The sequence below is a fragment of the Lygodium microphyllum genome, chromosome 2, assembly GCF_053477565.2.
Source record: "Lygodium microphyllum isolate KBCC chromosome 2, Lygodium_microphyllum_v1.1.10, whole genome shotgun sequence".
Classification (NCBI taxonomy): domain Eukaryota; kingdom Viridiplantae; phylum Streptophyta; class Polypodiopsida; order Schizaeales; family Lygodiaceae; genus Lygodium; species Lygodium microphyllum.
In genome coordinates this window covers 94,413,142-94,436,031 of record NC_141136.1, presented here as the reverse complement: position 1 = coordinate 94,436,031, position 22,890 = coordinate 94,413,142, and the positions used below count along the sequence as shown (strand labels likewise).

The 22,890-nt window shown below is 41.7% G+C and overlaps 1 protein-coding gene across 4 annotated transcripts in view; it reads right to left on the bottom strand.

Annotated features, from left to right (window-relative positions):
* The window catches only part of MOS14 (ARM repeat superfamily protein), a 256,030-nt gene that overhangs the window by 27,306 nt on the left and 205,834 nt on the right, over nucleotides 1–22,890 (bottom strand). For 2 of the 4 annotated variants that reach the window (XM_087696202.1, XM_087696193.1), the window contains exons 20-26: nucleotides 19,073–19,154; nucleotides 18,872–18,966; nucleotides 18,708–18,782; nucleotides 13,084–13,138; nucleotides 11,214–11,333; nucleotides 10,181–10,273; nucleotides 9,943–10,088 (exon numbers count right to left, since the gene is read on the bottom strand). In XM_087696202.1, coding sequence (XP_087552328.1) covers nucleotides 9,943–10,088; nucleotides 10,181–10,273; nucleotides 11,214–11,333; nucleotides 13,084–13,138; nucleotides 18,708–18,782; nucleotides 18,872–18,966; nucleotides 19,073–19,154 — 666 coding nt within the window. Of the gene's footprint in view, nucleotides 1–9,942; nucleotides 10,089–10,170; nucleotides 10,274–11,213; nucleotides 11,334–13,083; nucleotides 13,139–18,707; nucleotides 18,783–18,871; nucleotides 18,967–19,072; nucleotides 19,155–22,890 lie in introns of all 4 variants that reach the window. The other 2 variants (XR_015693625.1, XM_087696211.1) reach the window with 2 other exon arrangements.

The window sequence follows — 22,890 nt, the reverse complement described above, 5'->3', positions numbered from 1 at the left end:
TCAATGCAAGGTACTTTTGATTCGTCTTTTGTGCCTTCTTCTTTTACCTCTTGTGTTTTGCAATATTTTGGTAGAGATCATGTGTTCTTTTATCAGTCTGTGCTTTGTCATATGATTTCTCTTTATGCTTCTATGTTAGGGCATTTTCTTTACAGAGAGAAGGGTAGATTTCTGAATATTAATGTGAAGACCCGATGCCAAAGCAAAAAGATTCGATGCCATCATTGCCCGATTAACATTAGTGTGATCCGCCTTAAGGAACATAAAAGAATCATCTGCCAAAGATTGACCCACAAGCTGGTCACCGGAGGGAAGAGTTAAGCCAACTATCTCACCTTGAGCTGCCAACTTATCCAATAATGATAGCATCGATGAGTTACCAAAGCAAACAGCAAAGGGGTGAGAGGATAGCCTTGCCGAAGAGACCGAGAGAAGGCAATTTCCTCTGTACGCCCTCCACTAAGAGCAATTTGAGCCACAGTACCCTGATTGATGGTATCCACTAGAGAAATCATACGAGGCCCAAAACCCATTGTAGACATTAACTGTCGCAAAAATGACCAGTTAACATGATGAAATGCCTTCTCAATATCCAACTGAAGCATAACAACCTCTTGGCTAGAAGCTTTGGTAAAATCAATTTCCAGTTGAACATTCAAAATGCTATGCATTATATTCCGACCTTTAATGAAATAGTATGGACGTGGATGAATGAGGTGCGGAAATACTTTTTGCAATCTATTGGCAATAAATTTGGAGAAAATTTTATATAGCGACCCCATAACTGAAATGGGTCTCCATTGTTTCAAAGAGGTTGGAGAAGGAACCTTGGGCAACAACATGATGATAGCAATCTTCTAACCCAAAGGCATTATACCAGAGTTCCACACCTACTAACACAGGCGAGTTAATGGGTCCTTAAACAATTGCACATGGGCTAAAAACAGCTCATTAGGAAGCCCATCCCAACCTGGACTTTTCCTTCGAGGCAAGTGAGACAGTACTACTTCCACTTCATCTTCTGAAATATCAGCCTCCATTAAATTCACCCATTCTAGTTTGACACGATTACTAACCAAGTCACAAATATATGTTCGAGCAGAGAGAACAACATCGAAAAGAATCTCTTGCGGACCCAACAAGGACCTATAAAATTCCACAGTCATCTGAATAATGGAGGCAGGATTAGTCACCATATCACCTTGCCCATCCTTTAAACGCACAATATTTTCCCGTACATATTTATGATGCAGACGAGTAAAAAATTGATGAGTTTGACAATTGTTATCATGTAAAGCTTCAACTTTGGCAGACAGTTTGTATTTTGCATATTCCTCTTCCTGAAGAGATTGGACCCTGCCTTTCAACCATTTAATGCATATGAGCAAGTCATCATTGGAATCCCCAATCTGACACAAAGACGGAATGAGCTAGTAAAAATTGAGCATGCTGCAATTCAGCTCGAAACAAGGAAGCGCTTCCATCCCTCTAGATAGGGCCTTCGAGCTAAAAGAAGCTATTAGTTGAACACCTTTCAAAAACAGATTTTGTTGCAGATAAGATTGATTAAACCGAAGATGTAAATGGGCAAGGAGAGCCTTAAATGCATGAATCAGTCAGTGGCTCATTTCCAGGACCAAAGGGTAATGATCTGACAAAACATGTTGTCTTTCCACCAACATATCAATGACTCGAGCAAGAAAAGAGTCACTCTGGTAGATGTAGATCCTATCCAGTTTGGCCCAAGTATTCAAATGCTAAAAAGAATGATAAGTATATCAGGCTTATGATGAATACATCTAGGACCACATGTCCTGTTTCAAAGATGCCGCTACAAGAGCATCCCAAGTCTGTCGCTCAGAACCATCCATAACCAAACAATGAGAGGTCGCCTGATTTGCAAAAATACAAGCATTAAAATCACCCATAACAAAACCTTGACAAGCCATGGGAAGGCAGTGCAAGTCATCCCAAAGCTGATGACATTCCCTTGTATTAGAAGGAGCACACACCTACAATGCACAAAGCCTCTCTGTCATAAATTATTTCAAGAATAAAAAATCGGCCATGAGGATCCTAAGAGACCAACGATGGTTGTAGGGAGGATTTGACAGCCAACATAACTCCCTATCTGTGTGGAGGCCAACCACTTTAAAAAACCCCATAATCCTTATATACATAGGAAGATCCAGCCAAAGCATGCTGTTTATGCTCCACAACACAAAAAACATCCCATTTTCTAGCTAGCACAACTTTCCACAACCGATACTGCTTGCTGCCTAATGAAATACCTTTCACATTCCATAGAGCAATTTTCATGATCAATCACAAATGAGAAAAACTATTGAACCGCCGCTTTCCCTTTCCCTTTTACATCAATAGCCTTGGCAGCCTCGAATCTCTCCATTTCCCCTTGGATAACATCAACAAGATCTGCCCTCTATAAACCTGCAATCAAAGCACAAGAAGGGAATTGTTGTTCCTGGGAGTGAAACACATCCGGAGGAGGCACAAGCCTCCCACGCGCATCGAAGTGCAAAGTAGAATCAAATGGCCTTTTATCTTCTACTGCCGGAGCATGCGAAGATTGAGGTTTCATATAAAACCCCCTGACTTTGTGTTGAAAGGTTTGAGTGATTGGGGGCCGTGGAGGATGGGCACAAGAGTGGAGCGAGAATCTTATCTGGCATTATAGAGAACCAAAGTGACCCACGAATCCTCCTGAAGAGACAAATTCCGCCCACCTGCAAGCGAAGCACACTCCCCACCACCATGGGAAACATCATTTTTTCCTTCATTACAACCATGTTGGGAAAGCTGCTCTAGATTAGCTACCAGCTTCTGAATCGTCCGCTGAGGTAGGTGGTCTTGCATTTCCATATCTGGATCCATGGGGCATTGCCCTACCTCCATATTTTCGTTGCATTCCGAAATGAAATGGCCCAATTGGCCACATCTGAAACAATATCCTGCAAAAGTACCCCATTTCAACTCATATACCAACGTTTGTAACCTTGGAACCTCTCTCTCTCTCTCTCTCTCTCTATATATATATATATATATATATATATGTGTGTGTGTGTGTGTGTGTGTGTGTGTGTGTGTGTGTGTGTGCATAGTCGAGGGCACCCACATGGTCTTCATTGTCTTCAGTGTCCCATCCTTCACAACTCCCTAATTCTGTAGAGCTGGGTGGATCATAATCCAGCCGGTTATAAGTAGGGCATCCCATTGTGCGAGGATGGTACGGAACATATTCAGGAACATACTGCCGGACTTTAGCAGAGCTAAGGACAGTTTTTTCAAATTGGCGTATTTTATCATAGTTAGGGTTGTATGGATATGGACATTCATATTCATCATCTCCATAATATTCCCAACCAGGATCATCGCCAAGGTCGTTTGGTCTAGCTTGGGCTTGGGATTCGCAATCTTCCCAACCAGATTCATCTGTCCACTGAGCACAGATATCACATGTGTGTTGCCCTTCAGTATGAAACTGCTGGAGGTTCTGTGGGGGGTTACCTTCTGGAGGCCAAGCAAGGTCATCCTTGACTGCATAGTTTAGTCCAGGATCAGAGTCTTCTGAGCTTGACAGGGCGTCAAGCAAGTCATCAATGTTTTACCAATGAAGAGTATCCTGGGTGTCGCCCCATTCTTCACAGCAAAACTCCTCTTCATGCTCCTTTGGAGAAATTTTCTTAAATGGTGCTGGAGGAAAATAAGGAAAGGATGAAGTCTCACCACCAGATTGCGTTGTAGCCTTGTGATGCTTCTTCTTTTCCTTCAATCGTTCTTTGATGATGTCACCATCGGATTTGGATGTGGCATCTTGATTCTTCTTCTTCTTCTTTGCTAGCTCTGTGTAAACTTCATTCTTTAGTCCATAGCTGGCTAGCATTGTAGGCTTTGAGATCCTCGTGTTGGGTTGCCTTTCCGAGTCAATATCTGCTTCAGCTCCTGAGTGAATGGGAGACCATTGGTTGTCCAGGGGAGCTTTCTCACTTGATTCTGGTAGGTCCTTTCTGTTGGCTTGCTCATTTGGAGAAGAAGGATTCATCATGTAAAGCATGTCTTTAAGGATGGGCTTGTAGAGATCTTTTGAAGATATGAGAGAACCAAGAGGTAATGGTTTCTCTTCTTCTGCCAAAACTGAAGCTTCAAATCTATTGATGAGATCAAGAGATTGGAAACCCGTTTTACCCCCTTTGATGTAATTTGCATGAGACTGCTTATAATTTGGAAGAGACATAGTTGCCTCTTTGGTTGCACCCAAATTTGGAAAAGACTTTTGGGGTAAGATTTTACCTTTGTCTTTGGAGAAATCATCTTTTCCAGGTGTAGCTTCAGTAGCAGCCAATATCATTTTGAGAGAGGGTGAGGCTTTCTCTATCCTTCATTTGACGAATGCTACATCAGGGCTATTGATAGAGTCTTCTTTCCATTCGTCCCGGGCTTGATCATGTTCTTCTCTGAGTTGTGTAGGATTGTTGATGGGGATGAAAGGTTCATCTTCCCATGTTCTTATGTAGGCATGATCATGTTGGGAGTTGCAACTGTTTATGCTAGGACCTTTTGTTTGAGAAGATAATACTAGAGAATTAGGATTTGTTACCTGGGGAGAGGAGTGGGAGCTGAGGTCGTTGCCCAGGGTATCATAGAGTGTTTCATCCCATTCTCTTTCTTGCCAATGCCTTAGGTCAATATGGTAGACCTCATGTTGGTGATGAGGTGTTTCTTTGTAGCAAAGGCTTTTTAGATCTTCTCGGACCTGGATGGACTTCTTTGATGTGTCTACGGGATTTGACTCTTCAATAAGTATCTCTCCATGGATACGAGAATCTTCCCAATGGCATCGCCTTCTTTCTGCTTCATATGTTCTTTCATCCAGAACTGGTTCGTCCAGAAAAGAGGCAATGAGAGGCCTGTCAGAGCAATCCTCTGTCTTGATTAGATAATCGTCAAGGTTAAGAGGATATCTCTTAGCGATGTGTGGTTGCTGATATCTTGCTTCAGGAAGCTCTTCCACGTTCTCTGTGTTGTGCCATGATTCTTGTTCATTGTCGAGGGACAATGTCCAAGATGTTGGGGGAGGAGCTCTAGGAGGTTGTCCACACATATGCCACGGTTCTTGTTCATTGTCTGGAGACAATGTCCAAGGTGTTGGAGGGACTCTGGGAAGTTTAGCAGAAACCTCTGCACTTTGCTTGCGGGGAGAGAACTTAAGCATAGTCATGTCAGTTGGGGAAGAATTAAGAGAGAATATATCTTCCGCAAATTCTTCCTTACTACTCCCGATTATCTCCTTGTTTTTTCCCTTATTATGCATCATGTAAATAATTCCCAAATCCTTTTGGGTTAAGGGGTTTAATGATTTACAAGGAGAAGTAGACATAGACAGTAGCTCCTTATCTGTACCTTTAGCAAGATCTTGAGTCGAGGGTGCCGGTTCTTGGTTCTTCAGGACACAAGTGGTTGGGCCACAAGCAAGAGTGGATAGTGACATTCTTTCGTCTTGTGGGTTGTGATCTTCTTTGCCCAAATTCTTACCCTCCGATGGAGACCAGGAAGGAGAAGAGTATGGCCGTTCTTTTCTCTTGCTTAGGGGAAAACAATGCTGTTGAGGAAGAGGAGAAGAACGTGAGGCCACAGCTTTAATTCCTTCATTAAGATTTGTAGGAGGAGATTGTGGGGAGGCCACAACCTCAATTCCTTCATTAAGAATGGTAGAAGGAGACTGTGGAGAAGTACCAGAAGATCGAGATGCACCATTCTTGGCTTGATCTCTACGGTCACCAAGTAGAGTACCACCAAGACAAGATTGCAGAAGAATACCTGAATTCTTTCCCTTAGTAACAGGAAAAGAACCAAATTTGCAATCCTTGTGGAAATCATTAGATTGAAGCTCGGTTGAAGAACTGGATGCAAGATCTCTGTGTTTGGCTTGAAGAGCAACAGGGAGAGACTGTTGGTGTATGACAGAAGAAGAACTAGATAGGAAATGCTGGTTAGGATCACCGTAAGAACTTGATGTAAGATTCTCTTTCTTATGGTAAGCCTGTAGTGGAGCATCAAGAGAATCAGGTGCGAGATGTTCAGTCCTATCTTTAGAAAGAAGGGGTTGAGCTCGTGGAGGAACATCAGCACTAGGGAAACCAGATTGTAGTGGTATAGTAGAGGGGTTAGATGCAGTTGGAGAAGGAGAATATGAAATAGAAGGAGGAGTAGATACAGGAGAAGGAGTAGATACAAGGCTGTTCTGTTCTACTAGATGTTCTATATAAGTATTTTGAGTATTAATCCTATCGGTAAGTTTATTAATACAATCTTTAATAGATTGTATACTAGATTCTAGATAATGTACACTATCGGGAGTTCTAGGGATATTAGTACAGTGATTAAGATAGGATAATTGCTCAACAGGATTATTTTTAGATTTTTTAGAAGAGAGGGTATGGGATAGAGATTCTAGGGGATGAGAAGGAGAAGAGGATTTACGTAGGAGATAATGAGGTTCAGTGCTAGTGCGAACCCTTTTAAGGATGTCACTGAAATTTACCTCATATGCAGAAACTTCGTCATGCTTGGAATCCATTTCGTTCGTATGAAGTGCAGGTGGTTGTCGTGCAGAAGAAGACTCTGCTTCTTCATAAATGTTGGAGGCACGCGAACTCATCTGAACTTGAAACGAAGCAATATGTAATTTCGGAATGGACGATCTCGAATTGCAAGAGAACACCGGGACTTGAGCCAAAACGCCTACGCCACCACGGCCAACGGCAAACACGGCAATTATGCCCGTATAGGATCTCGAATTGTGTGTGTGTGTGTGTGTGTGTGTGTGTGTGTGTGTGTGTGTGTGTGTGTACACACACATATATATATATATATATATAGTCTTCTGTTTTAGAGCCATTTTTTATTTTAATATATCTTAGCCTCATATTAGGATGCATTTATTTGATGTAACTTCACTTCAGCTTTATTGTGAGAGAAGATGTTTAGACCTCAAATAAGATAATCTCACGAAAGAATCATATTAATATAAGAATCATTTGAGTCCCTTTTTGATACTCATGACACAATATCTATTGTAGAGTATAGTATGAACCCTTTTTTACATGGTACTTACTACTAGCACAACTATGCATTTACTACATGTACTGGATGATTCATCACGGCACTTGCATCTAGACATTGACTTACATGTGGATGTGCAGCATTAGCCATGCTGTAAGATAGTTTCACCATGCACAATTCCATGAGCCCCACACAAGAACGTGGCTATTTGATGCATTGCTCACACATTCCATGATGTAGGGAGCACTTGTATAGACACACATTGAGGGAGCACTTTACGAGAACTACAATCGATGGTTTCATTGAGAGACCTTGATACCTAATGATATACATACTCCATGAGATACGAGTAGTCATCGGCCAATTCACAGTCTTCTTATTAGCTTGAGATCAAGAAATGCAAACCTACCCACATCTCTAGATCCAAGAAGATCTGCAGATTATGCCAGGAGGTGGTGGAGAGTGAGGAGTGCTACATTTGCAAACGCAAGGTCTACACTACAATCACGCCAAACTACCCATACTATTTTGAGGATTCACCCCTCTCACTAGTTATGGAGTCCCCAAACCAATGACACTTGGGCCAATTCCTACTTATGATCCAAAGGCTCCGTACATCATTTCTCCAAGCAAGCACCCTACAAAGAGGGGGCATAGAGTCACAACTCATTGATTTTCTCCACACATACTACACTTACACACAGATGCATGACAATCCAAAGAGCTGAAGAGGTTAGAGCACAATGTCGACCCAAAGTGCAAGGATACTAGACACAAAGGCTACACTTGAGAGAGATGAGGAAGATCCAACAATGACACAAGCATCCCATGATGGTTGATGCCTTCTTCCACACGATTAGCTTCACACAAATAGTACATGGCATGCACCTTGATGGATTGCCTAGCAAAGCTTCCAAAGCTTCCATGCAGCTAGCACATGCAAGACACAAGAGCTCATAGTACATGGCATGCACCTTGATGGATTGCCTAGCAAAGCTTTCAAAGCTTCCATGCAGCTAGCACATGCAAGTCACACGAACTCATAGTATGCATAGATCAAGCAGCGGCTCACAAGATATGGTATTGACATGGACCACCCCGACCCCTGCTACTGTGACCAGAGTCACCATCCATACTTCTCTCTTGCAATGACAACATCCTAGTCGTGCAACAAGTTCTCTATTAACTAGACATACAATATATGTGGATCTCACCCCAATAGCTCTTCCCTTGAAGATGTCCTGCAACAAGACCACTTTATAAGAACTACAACAAATGGTTTTCATTGATACCTATACATACACATGCTGCATGAGATGCAAGTAGCCATCTGACAACTTACAATCTCCTCTCATCAGCTCGAGATCGAGACAAGGGAGAAACATGTGTCCCTAGATCCAAGAGGATCTAGAAATTATGCCAATAACACCCTCAGAGGAATCGTAAGAATCCCCAAACCAATGATACTTGGGGAAGTATCTACTTGAGATCCAAAGGCTGCATACATCATTACTCCAGCCACGCACAATACAAAGAGGGGACACACAATCACGCCTTGCTGATTTTCTCTACACAATGATCACACACACTGCACTTACACATAGAGGGGCGACAATTCAAAGAGCTAAGGAGATTGGATCATGTTGGTTGAGGGTGCAAAGGTAGTAGACACAAGAGGCTACACATGAGAGAGATGACGGAGATCTGTCAATGACATGAGTGGTATTTCATAAACGTAGAGATCAATCTAGATGCTACCTACACACTATCTCATTAAGGATGTATGATACATTGTATCCACGGACTCTAACCAGATGGAGCCAGTCATCAATGTTCCATTACTCAGTCACAAATCTAGCAAATTTCATAAACGTAGAGATCAATCTAGATGCTACCTACACACTATCTCATTAAGGATGTATGATACATTGTATCCACGGACTCTAACCAGATGGAGCCAGTCATCAATGTTCCATTACTCAGTCACAAATCTAGCCATGAATGGGCAGTGCATTATACACACTTTGCACTTCTTTCTTTGCACTACGCATCATTAACAATCATTTAGCATGTCACACTTTGATGTCGGACCACAAGATATGGGAAAGCACCTCTCCCACAGTATGTGGGCTGCTATTGGACAAATGTCCACCACCTCCCATTAGCTAGGAAAGAGACAAGCAGATGGACAGATATTCCAACAGAGGATAAGATACGCCAGTTCTATGACCGAGAGCGTGAGATGGAGAAGCAACACACATGTAGATAGATAGTGTACGATGATAGATGGGGAATGTATCATTGCCTTTTCCATGAGGGCTTTGGACCTCTTTGTCGTGTCATGGAGTAGGAGAACTGGAGATGACTAGACCTTTACCTCCTAGAGCTCCAGCTTGCCCAAAGGGATCCACGCAAAGAGCAATGACAGATTTCTTCAACAAAGCACATTCCATATGCACTACTAGATTAGCAGGCACAGATTCATCCTGCCACAGACTGCAGCTGCCCCACTCTATGGAGTCGCACTAGACAGGGCCATTGCACTTTGGCAAGCACAAAACCTTGACTACTGGTCAACACAATTGAGGAGCCCTTACTATGATCACATCAGAGTCATCATTGCCAGGCACAAGACAATTGGCCCTCGTCACATCAGCAGAGCAGCCCTAAATCACATTATAGTTGGACTCATGTCGTCACCTTGAGATTTAGAGAGGAGCTACTATAGCTAGATATCTTATCCAAAGAATTTTTAGACTAAAGAGATCTTTGGATGCACGCACAAAAACACCCCCTTAATTCACAGCATGGGCATTAAAAAGAACTAAGTTTACAAAAAACACACAATAAAGTAACTCTGACCTGTGCTGAATGGTGATCCCTATCATGGCACGATCAAAAAGAGAAGGAAAAATGGGGTTTGGAACGAGGAGATGAGGGCAATATCTTATACATCTTGATGCCAAAAGAAAGCAGTCATCAGCAACATCTGGATGTGATGTGAAGTCCTGGAATCACTCCTGCACCTTAGGAAACTTCATTGTAGGCCCTAATTATGACAGCAAGCGTACAAATGAGTTGCTACCATACCTGCACTCACCTCTATGTTTGTCAAAATGTTGATAGTTTGCCCAAAAAGCACATAAATAAGGTTACCCAAGTAGGCTGCACAGGACTGGTCACCAGAGAATACCTGCAATTATTGTCAAGGTAAAAACCAACTTAATCTTGAATTTCTTTTTTTTTAAAAACACTAAATTTATTTAATGGCCACAATCGGCTTCAACTAGAGCAGGCAACTTAAAGTTAAGTATTTGCTGAAGTTCTGATTAAAACCTCAGATGGAAGCCCATCGCCATATTCAGGAACTGGGTCTTAAAAATTAACCATGCAATGTAAAAGCAACATAGAGAAAAAGTTGGTGTGCGCGCAAAGAAACATTCATCCAATACCACAATTGCTGCAAAGAAATCTAGAGGCACAGAAGCAACTGTGGAGTGCACTCAAGACCAATGCACATGCCTTATGGACACATTACAGATTGAAGTATGAGCTGTTTTGCACAATTTGCTAGTTTTTTACATCTATCCAATCCATCAGATTATCTGTCTGGTAACAAGTGTTTGGATCACTGATACATCATTTAATAATCAGCACATAAGCAGGATTAGAGTCTGAGACTAGTTCACTATCTCTCTGTTTCTAAGCAGGATTATAAAACCCCCCCGGCAAAAAAAAGGGAGAATTTTTCCCTAGTGTCAATCTGATATTTGGAGATAAGGCACTACCAAGGAGGACCAATGAAGTGTTGAGAGGGCAAGAGGCTGGACTTACACATGTCACCATGTGAGCATAGGTGTGCAACCAAGCGGTGCATGCAGCAAGACTTGAACCCACAACCTTGCAATAGTGAGACCAAGTGCTAACCGCTAGGCCATCACTTTTAGGACTTGCAAGTGTCAATTTTTTCACATTTGAGCTAGCTACAATCAGCATAAAAACAGATATCATTTATACATAGTGCAAGGTAATGTTTCTTACCACTACCTGCTTTGGATGTTGAGCTTAGCTTACTTCAGGTGCTTGAATGTTTTTTAAGCACATATAAAATAGTACTATTTTGGCCGACTTACTTTAATAACTTCACTTGCAAGGTACAAAAAGCATGGATGGTGATATTCTCTGAACCGGGATTGCACTTCCTCCAAAAGACCACCGACAATTTCACCTAGCGCTCTTCCACATGTTCTGATCTGGATGAGGAGAAGAAAATTACAAAGTCCATCAGTTACATCCAAATGTGAAGTAAATGGAAGAAAAAGAAAAGCGAGCTGGCACAACATTACTATTCCCCGATTCTCCTCCAAGATTAAACAAACTTCAGAACTTATCCCAATACTTTGAAACTCAACATTAAACCTTAAGTGTGTTGTTATCTACAAAGAACATTGGACATCATTAATGGTGGACAGAGGTAAGTTCATTACAGACACAGATCATCACTTGTTTAAGTAGATTCACTTACATGGGTGTGGGGCCTTCAGCGTTAAAATCATGCACAAGCTTGATTTTGCATTGGGGGGCATTTATACTTGATTACAAAATTGTAACCTCATCTTGCTTGTTCAAAGTCTGAGTTGATTCATACCGCACTTCAGGAGCTATGCAGACAAGATTCCTTTTCCCACTGAAAATAGTTTGCCTCTATTAGGTCAAATGAAGTGCTAGACAAACCTTACAAGACATAGTGTAGACCAATTAGTGAATCCCTAGCTGGAAAATCTATGGAATGGCTGGCACAACAAACATAGGATGATTCTACAAGTGGAGAAGTAAACAAACAGCTCAGAAGGAACACCCACCAACTCTGGTTCAACACCTTGACCCGTCTCACAGTAGTAGCTGCATCCAAAGCTCCTAACCTTATGAAATGGGTTTCTTAGAAAGTACAGTTCCCTCCCTCCAGCAAAAACAGCCACCAAGATCAATTTTTGGCACGCAAGGGACCTCATCCACCCAATGCAATACTCAAGCCTCCCACACATTGTTCCTTGTGTGGAACAATGTGCAACCTTACAAGAGGCTTGTCCTAAGGCACCATAAGCATGACTCCTAGGACGATGGAGACACTCGACCTCACTGTGAAAGGAGTGAGAGAATGCCAAAGCCGCAAAACAAGAAGTAGAGGAAGACATAGATATAGCTGACACAAACATGGTAGACAAGCAAGAGAATAGGAGTCGCCCATCATCAAAGATGTTGAAATTGCCACCTACAACCAACAATAGATATATTTCAACCATTCAGACTTGCGAGAATAGCACCCCAACTGTCAATTTCTGAGGCATTAACATCTCCAACTTGTAAGGTTCACAAGGCAGAGGATACACATCTTCCCATTTAGGGACTGGACACTACTGGCAAGGCCAAAGCAGACAGAACAAAGGAGCTAGTTCAGCTACATCTCGATTTTGAGAATGCTTATGACAAAGTAGATTTGGAATTTCTTGAGGGCATTATACTCATAGGTACACGGCCAGGTTTACCATATGTCATGGTCTTTTCTAGCTAGGGTGGTTATTATTGCTACAGTGGATGCATTGAGGTTGCTCTCATCCCCAATCAAATACACAATCGTGTCATCTGTGACCTCCGCATCACCAAAATCTAGTATGGACAGTGTCAGTCCCTGGATACCAATGGACTTGTCTGTCAGGGGGAAAAAACAATCATGGCCTGCTCCACAAACAGGAGCAGGAAAAGGAGTTTACCAATCTCTATCAATAGTCTAGTCCTTAATATGCATAAATGAATCAAGAAATTTATTTATTTATATGTGTGCTCCTTGACCTTGTTGTAACTAGGCTACTTATTGAGAATTCCAAAACCTTCCGTTATCAGTCAATCTTATCATTCCAGCATTGTATATTTGAGAATTAAACAGAAAATCTGCAGACATCTGTTCACAAAGACATTCACAAACATGAATGTTATCGAGCTTACAGCATATTTACAGAGATGGCAAAGTCGCTCCATTATTCGGACATCAGAAGCTTTCCTGAACATTAGGAGTACATCCATGGGTCAAACCATATATATTTCAATGCCATACCCCTAGAAAGAATGAGAATTGCATAACCAAATACAATTTGGAAAGAAAGCCAAATCAAGAACATATGTTAAACAAGAAGTCACAAGCTATGTATGTTCACATCTACTTGCTTCTGCCCTATAAGACCCATAAAAATGCCAAACCTAACAACATCATTCACTTGCTCATTCTCCACAACAACAATTACATCTTTTGAAGCCACTTCTTTTAGGCTGTCATTACCTAGAGAGTCATGCTAAACTCCATTCCTAATTTTATAAATATTCCAATGAGGGAGTTGTCAAGCTTATATAAAACAACACTATGAAATTTATCATACATATTATTCCGAGCCATTGTTTGCTTGAGGATTAGATTATCCAAGCTAACCAATATCCTGCATCCTTCAGAAAATTAGAGCACGAATAAGCAAACATCCCATATAACTAGGCTTAAGATTTTAATTGTTAACACTAGTGGAGGTTATAAGAGAACCTGCACATACCATTCAAATATAAGTTCTTTGTTTCTAAAAGTTGAATTGACAAAAGGAATCTACATTGAGACCATAATGCCGCATTATGGCCTCCATTGAAGGAGTGTCCTGATTACACACCATAAGACAAAGGAGTCTGAGACATTATGCTTAGATCTAATGCTAGCTTTTTGCGATAGTCCCTTAAGTTACTCTTTAGAAGAGCACCGGCTCTCATACCATAAGAAGATATGCTGGAGTTTGTAGAGAGAACATTGAAAAGTGTACAAACACGACTAAAACAAAAAGAACTTACCTAAACACAAAAGAGGACCGCTGAGAAATGAATCAATGCTAAACAAATAAATGTTGTGGGGCAGATATACAACTGAGGGAGCACAAGGAGGGGAGGCTATTCAACAGCCACTCCTCATAGCAGCAGGTTGAGGGAGAATGCCAGATAGAGTCATCCTCTGTAAACCTGTCCGAACTGTGGAAAACCACAAATGCTGATGGAATCTGATAAAGAGGCTGGAAGACATCAAGGCATAGTCATAGCGAATGACCATTCTTCAGCCCTAACTCCCCCGGACTTTAAATCGTATCCCCATGCCTATTCCATATAACAATATAGTTACATTCAATGGCAATTCATGGGCGTGTCCTGTCCCTGTTTGCCATCTCATGTAGCTACAAAGCAAGGCCGGAGGCTAGATGTCAAAGTGCAGTAATTTCTAGGGCCTGAGTAGTGACAACACAGAAATGTACTGCCTAGTGAGGGTCTCTTCTTTCTTTCTTATTTCTCTCCCCCAAGCCGCTCTTTTTTTCGTGAAGATAACTGAATTAAGTAAATATTTTACATCAAACCATCAGGTCGGCTTAGAACTCTCTCTCCGAAAAATTTATACATCAGACCATCTGGTCAGCATTCTCACTACAAGCCTCTCTCTCTCTTTTTTGTTTTTTTCGTAAAAGAAAGCCTCTCTCTCTCTCTCTCTCTCTCTCTTCGTAAAAGGTAATTGTATTAATTACGAAAAAAATGTACAAGCTTACTTGATTACAAGATACATGATGACGCTAAGCCATCATGTGTAAAGGCCCAGTACTAAACTACAAAAGAGTTACAAAAGTCATGGCAAAGACGTAGAGGAAATTGCCATATGCCAAGGAAGTAAGTCCTCCCAAGGGAGTAAGCCAAAGTGCCGAATGAGATCTATCTGCCAATGCAAGAGACCTTTAAGCCTCACAATATGTGCCGGGACATTAGAGGCCGAATCAAAAAGAAAGGCATTCCGAGTGGTACAATTGTGCTAGCATCCTCAGTATCTAAGAAAGTGAAACAAGATCTTCATATGCGACTGTGCCGGTGTGGGGTATTTTGGTCTTACAAAAACCCAATCAAAAGGACTTAGCGAGAAGGCAACCACTGCTCGCCAAACCGCTGACAAGAGCGACTAGATATTCTTAGCGAGAGGGCACGAAATAAATCGATGACGGGCCGATTCCACAGTAGTGGTGCAAAAGAAACAATGGTCGTTAGAGATTCGACGCTTGGAAAGGGCTGAAGCAAGCGGAAGACCACCAATCATCACCTTCCAAAGAAAGACCTTGCATTTGAAAGGTGTCTTGTTCAACCAACCCTCCATCATAGTTATCTTCCACCATGACTGAGATTTCCGCAATCCCTATACAGTATTAGCTTTAGTAACCAGCCATTGATGGTCTTTAATTAGAAGATGATACACCTGGTTAGCTGAGGCCTTTTCCAAATTCAACCGACCCGCAAGGTCCCAGTCCTGCCAAGGACAATCCAAAGCAAGGGCTTGGAGCACTGACAAAAGCTGTTCCCATAAATCACGGTATCCACGAGGGATTTTGAAAAGCCTCCTGGCTGTACGAAAGGATATCAAGACGTTACGACTGGCAAGGGTGGCATCTGCAACTGAAGTCAAGCCCAAACGTGCCATGCGGTTAAATTTTGATCTGAGCTCATGTTTGCCTTCCCAAGAAAGTAATCGCGAGGCTGCCAACAATTCCAGTTGAAAAGAGTTAGCATGTAAGCGGTCCTCCGCGTGATGCCAACGAGCCTTCTGGAGAACCAATTTCCAGGAGCAGACCAAATGAACAAGCAAGGATGAGGAAGGACTAGAAAACCGAGAGTCTGAATTAAGAACCTCTCTCTTTTTTGTAAATTAAGAACCTCTCTCTCTCTCCCTCTCTCTCTCTCTCTCTTGACTATAGTTGCAATAGTACCACATAAGAAAGGTTTCATACTATACCATACTTAAGGTACCGTACCTTACGTATAAGTACTATAAGGTACCAACTTAATGGATACATCTTTTCCCATTCGAACTGCACTTTGGGATGAGCTAAATGCTCCTTATATTAATATGATTCTCCATGAGCTTAGGCTGTTTGAGATTCAAACAATTTCTATCAACCTTCTCTCTCTCAAGCCCACACTTCTTTTATTTGTATGATCATTCATGTATGATGTATCAACTCCCATCTATGTAGTCGTAAGTTGTAGGTAGCAGTAGCGCATGTTGTGCACACAACATTAGGTTTTTGGCATTTTACCATTTACCCTCAAGTATTCATCTTATATACTCTAATAGAATTGCTATTTAGACTTGAAATATCTATTCTATTATCTTTAGTCCAAAATAATCAAGTTTTTTTTCGTACTAATATCATACCGTACCTTATAAAATCTTAAGATACCATTTAGTACCGTATTTTATCGTACCATACCGTACCTTTCGTACTTGACAACTATGTTTGTATCTTTCTCATATCCTAGGTACGTGGTGATAGATGGTGGCAAGGTTGTTTAGTACTCTATAGCCATCTATTCAACCTCTTGGGGACCCTTTCTAAAATTAAACGATACAGCAAACAAGAATCTGAACAAAGAAGAGAGACTGCATATCAAATTAGAGAGGAACTAGCATTTCTAAATTCACTAAGAAAGTGACATAATGATATCAGGCTACGCACAACAGTGCACCTCCTCGATCAAGCTTAAATGACAATCTGGATAAATTCTAGGTGAAGAGGTTAAAGCTTGCCAAATGAACTCTGACTGGGTCAATGGATGGATCGTGGTTGTTGGAGGCCCGTGAATGTGATAGGTCAACAAGAGGGACATACAATATTATTAACCTTCACTAAACTGCCAGGGAATGTTCCTTTTATTATCCTTATCACAGCAGCCCCCGAGAAAAGGTAAGTTTGACACATCTATACATCATCATATCCAAGTGTCAGGCCTCTACTTGTAACCCATGAAACTGTCCCTCATGTCACTATCATCCACTCCATAGTGCCATGGCACACCATCCTAAGGGCTCTTGTCCCAATTTCCTGAGCCTTAGGGCAATACCAAATGCTACTGTCTCTGTGTCTCCTCAGTTTCCACGCATCTAATACAAGGAAGAAGGTCTCTGTCATGGCCAAGCCAAGTATCAACTACTAGCCTTCTGTGTGCTAGTAACCACAAAAAGAATGAAATCTTTCTAGGTCTAAATATGTCCTTCAATCTCCTCCAGAAGTCACCAACGAAAGGTGGTGATATATCCTATGCAGCCGAATGCTAGTGCATGTCTCTAGCCCCTACACCAAAGGATATCTTCTCTAATGAAGAGTCCAATGTCATAGAACTGTATGTATCAATCCTCCACTCTTGGGACACCACCTCCCTAATGCTCTCCATCATGTCTCTAGCGCCTCTGATGCCACAACGCCTCTATCTCTATGATTGAGCTGGTAGCTCAAGGAAGGCAAAGCACTGCCCCACTATAAAAGCTAACTGCAAAGAGAACACCCCGAGAAGATAAGTGTATCCTCTCTTCAAAGATGCAGCACCTCTTTGTTCTGAGTAGCTACTTGAAGAGAACTGGCTGCCAACTTCTCTTAAACAATGGTTGGGTCAATGTAGTAAAGTCCTGAGGTACTGATCTCCAAGCATGTAATCTCAAAATCATTCCCAAGCCTTGTGGTGCAGATGTACTGAGAACTCCAGTGAATGCTAAGCTGCCTTGGTCCATCAGCAAGAACAATGGTCTCTAATCTTCATAGCAATGACTTTTCCCATGGCTCATCACCAAGAAGAAGACCACTAATCTCTAATCTCTATAGCAAGAACAATAGTACCTAATCTCTATAGCAATAACTTCTTCCAGATATCCAGCATCTAACAGAAGGAATTTCAAAATTTTTCATCCTTGGTCATATATGAAAGAATGACAAATTGACAGAAATGGCTTTGTAATCATTGCCTCAGGAACTAATAAAACATTCTCACTCCCCTATTATGCTCACCTTTTAACCTCAGCAAGGAGACCATTTCAGAAAGCTTTGCATTCGTAACTACTCAACGTGGTTACATGCCATGCAGCAAAATTTCAGATAAGGAGCTCGGCATTTCACACATGATGCTCCACAACATTACATCTCATTCAGCATATACTTCAGATCAGGTGATCAACAATCTCAATGCAAAGGGAGAGGACAGCTTTGTTTTTGCAGGTTCTCACTGGTTTTTGCACTAGCAGGAGATTCACCATAGGTACAAAGGGTTCCAATAGAAAGGTGATAAGCAGCTTTGTACAGGAAACCTGGAAAGAATCATAATAATCAATAGGAAAAACATCATGGCAGGAATTAAGGCTAAGCTTCAAATATTTATGCAGCAGACGATGAGTTGAGATTTCAGGTGGATGAAGTTTTTTAACTCAGGTAGGACCAGAGTTCACAAGCGTTATCTTTTGGTCTCCATGGTCCTCACCATGTGCCAAACAGCAACAAACATGCCTTGTATTTTTCTCCCTCACCCAAACTTGTCTGGAGATCTCCTTTCTGCTACGCACAAAATGATATTCCACGCTGCCAGCTCATATCTTGTAAGCTATTCTTACTCATTATACATGATGAGTCAGTATAGCCAGTCCTAAATTTTAAGAGATGAACTATCGCAACTCGGTGTATCAGATGGCAAGAATCTTATGTGCAAACATTTCTTTCTGACTAGATGCATAGCCTAATCTCGATACTTACTGGGAGAAAGCCAACCTCAAGAGGGCCCATAAACTTTTGAACACATTTGCAAGAGGCTCTGCTTGACTGACACACCTGAAAAAGGAAATGTTTACAAAAAAGAATCAAGACATAACAAAAGCAAATGGACTCAAAAAAGACACACAGAGCTTAAACTTGCTGACCTGAATATGTTTGCTAATCTGTCAATTGGAACTATGAACTGGCTTGAGCTCAAATGCTGGCCAGACCCACTTTGCTGAGACTCAGTCAACACTTGCTGACAAATTCATCAAGTATTTGTGCAAATCAGGAACAAACCATTACACACAGAAGAATATTTTATTGCTAGAAAGGAACAAATATTGCAACACATAGCCACATACCTGTAGGGATGTAGCCAGTGGTAAAATTAAGGCCTCCAATATTTGAGGAGTCTGAGCTAGTGGAATAGCACTAACCACCATACTTGAAAACAAGAAACAGACCGAAGACAAACATCATAACTAAGCAACAACTGTTCACGGAAATAATGCACACTGTACCACATTGAAAACAATGGCAGAACATTTAGCCTTTATATTTAATGGATATGACCATTTTGTACCACGTGGTAAAGTTTTTTTAGGTGCTTTCACACGATTTGGCTTTGGCATAGACCTACAGACAGCAAATCCAACCTTTTCTTGATTCCTCGTGTTCAAGCTAGGGCATATTCAAACATATATCATGAGACAAGCTAGAGTAAAATATAGTTGTATATTGCATAAAGTGAATTCATGCAATCTCAAATAGCCTCTGTAGTCCCAGAAATAGTTATGGTAAAAGAGCAGAACACTCATCTGACAACTTTCAACTTCATGATGCCAAACTCATCCAACAAGAAAGCCCACTGCTCCTATCAGGCACTACTAAAAGATGCAAGAGTCAAACTTATTGTTATGGAGCTACTAAGCTTCTCAGACAAGCCATACAAGCAAGCTCATTATGTTTTTCAACCTTCAATAATAGTAGACTGTAGTGTGATAAGAGGTGGTTTTACACAATAATAAATAACATATTAATACTAGTACCACCCTAACATACATAAAAAGTACATTGTAGTTCAGTAAGACCCTGCTAAGAATAAAGATAAGTGATCTAATTGACACTAGTGCAATATCAATCTAGACAGATACAGAATAATGAATATATAGCATGGTTGCAATCTCTCCATGGATGGATCCATATATTATGATATGTCCAATCTGGTCAGAGACCTGTACAATCCTAATGTAATTGGTAGGGTCCAGACTATTAAACAAATTGTCCATTTTCTTTACCATTGGAGCTTCTCAAAACTCTCTTCTTGCCCATCTTTTGGCCATTTCATAAACATTTTTTGGTTTTTTGTTCCTCACATGACTCTTCTACCAGTGGTTCATGTCTAAAGTCAGACGACTTGGTGCTATTCATGGAGGAAAAACAGGCTGCTGCAGTTTTACACTTTTGACCATTCAGGACTGAACACAACTTGTGTTTTGTGAATGCCCAGCTTGATAGCACCAAAAAACCCAATGTGAAGATATCAGTCAATGTTCCTTCACCACAGAGGGGAACTCTAGCCATGTGGATGTTCTATAAATAGCCCATGCCCACATTGGGACATACATAAAGAGCTTCATGCAGCCCATGAATATGGAAATGGCAGCATAGCTTGGCCCCACCAGTGCCCATCTAGTTGAGTGCCTGCGTTACTGCTGCAGTCAGGGTGGAGGGTACAGTCAATCTCACAAGTTCCCAATACTCAAGACATGGCCGCATCCCTCTTCCAGAAATTCATGGCAGAATCGTGTTTTGACTCAGTGGCCTTCTTAGATCAAATGCTGTTCCTTCTCTTCACCCTTCCCTCTCATCCAATAAATCATCCACCCATGTCTCTCTGCTTCTATTCCTCACTCATGTGGCACTTCCTGGACTCCTCCAAACTGACAGGACCTAACAAAACAAGAGATGACCCCCCCATTCTTCATCATAATAAGTTACCGTCCCATCTATCAATGGAATGAAGGATAGGCAGGAACTTCATACTTCGGTGCAGAAGGTGATACATTTGCCATAGCATGCCAAACTTAGCCATAAAATCTTTACCAAGTACAATGGACCTTGAAAGGAAGATTACTTGCTTGGTGCCAAAAGTACTTGCGGATTCGTGCATAGTTTTTGTGGGAACGCAGGCACATAGCTAACCTTCATAATGTGCACATGTTCTTCATTATAAATTGACACAGATTGGCTGTTGCATGCAACAAAGGCACGTTTAAGCAAAAGACAAGTGACTATATCACTCCCCCCTAAATCAATCTTAGAAATTTCTCTCGATGGAACTGCACAGCCCGTCTATCATAGATATTGCCATCACTGGCCATGTTCTTCAAGCACAAAGAAGCACCAACAGACCCCAAAGAATGCTTAGCATCAGAGGTAAGATCTCAGTGTAACAGGAATCCCTAAGCCTTCTAGCATAGGATAGGCAATCCCAGAAAAAGGGGTGCTTCCACATTGAACCTAAGGAAGGGCAGGGTCCAATGTCCACATTACATTCCCCACAGAATGGCCGGGTCCAACTCCTTATCAATGCCTAACTATGGGTAGATGGCTTTGGATTGTGAGTATTTGATGGCTCTTATCTCCAGCCCCACCCTTTCCTATTCTTCCCCCTGGTTTCTCCTCCAATGGCAGCTGTCATGTTAATCATCTCCCTGCCACATCCACTTTCTCATTCTTGCTTTCTATCCCCCCAACCACCCCCCAACCCTCTTTTTTCCTCCCCCATCTCCCTTCTCTGAAAGCTCAAAAAAAGTTCTTAAACCGAAATGCTTGAGTTCTAAGAATCCCTAAGGATTTAATCTCTTGAGAAGCATAGGACTATTCCAAAGCAATAGACTTGAAACTGGCCAAGAAAAGAGCCAATGGCTGTTTATAGGCCAATAATATGTGCTTTGCATCTAAAGGTGGTCTCCACGGTTGAATGGGCTGAGAACTTTAAAAGTATCTTCTAACCAGGGGAATCTAGACTCAGCTTTGACATTGTGACACTTCACCACTAGCACAAAGCCAACTCCACTTGAAGCATCAAAACAAATGTCTTCCTGTTATATTACTGCCTTGACTAATTTCAGTATCCCCATAAGACTGGGTTTCCACGCATCCTCTAGACACTGATAATATGAGTCACCTTAGCCGAATAGCTCAGGTTGCAAGAACTTAGCACAAATAGTAGACAATGTGTCAGACGCTATCAACATGAGAGGATTTTATTCATAAATGATCTTGTTTGGCATCAACAACAAGATTGTATCATGTTAATAAAACCTGTCATATTTGCTACTATTCCTTACATAGAACTGATTAGAACGTCAATCTGAAATATTTGTGACACAACATCAATGTTGTCAAAATGACTAAGTGACCAGAGAGACAGTAGGGTTTCCGGGGGAAAACACAGTGTGTACAGCAAACACTAAGAGAAAAGAAACACAGAAGATGATGAAAGATGAATCATGCTAATAAAGTGAATCTGATACAAGAGTGCCGTAGCACAAAGGAATCCCTGGCTTGCAGGAAGATTGCCAAAGAAGCCTCTAAGTCTCCAAACGCAGGATGAGGATGTGTCGCCTGGAGCAGGGAGACTGCTGTCAAAGGGTGAGGATCCTCTGAATCTACAAACGCAAGGATGAAGAGTAGTACCTACAAGCAAGGAGACAGCCGATGAAGCCTCCATCTGCAAACGCAAGCCTCATGAAGGTGGCACCTGCTAGAGAGAGACACTTGGTGATGAAGAACCTCCCTGGCAGCCAAACGCAAGAAGGTGGAGCTGCCAGAAGGGTGGAGGATGATGTCATATAGGGTCGATGCTGACACCAAGAAAGTGTGGCCTCCAAACGCAAGATCTAAGAGCACAGAAGATCTTGTCGCCAACAATGGAGGATGGACGCCAATTGAAGAGGAGCACACTGCCACCATAAACGCAGACAACCCGAGATGAAGATTGGTGCCACGAGAGTGTGGAGATGGTGGTACGACAGGAGAGAGAGAGAGAGATGATGGAACAAAGAGTGTTACAGAAGACTGACGAAGAGAGAGTGGGAGTGACGGACTGAAGGATAAGCCGTACGGAATGAATGAAAGAGTGACCTATAAATAGTCACAGTCAATCTAGGGT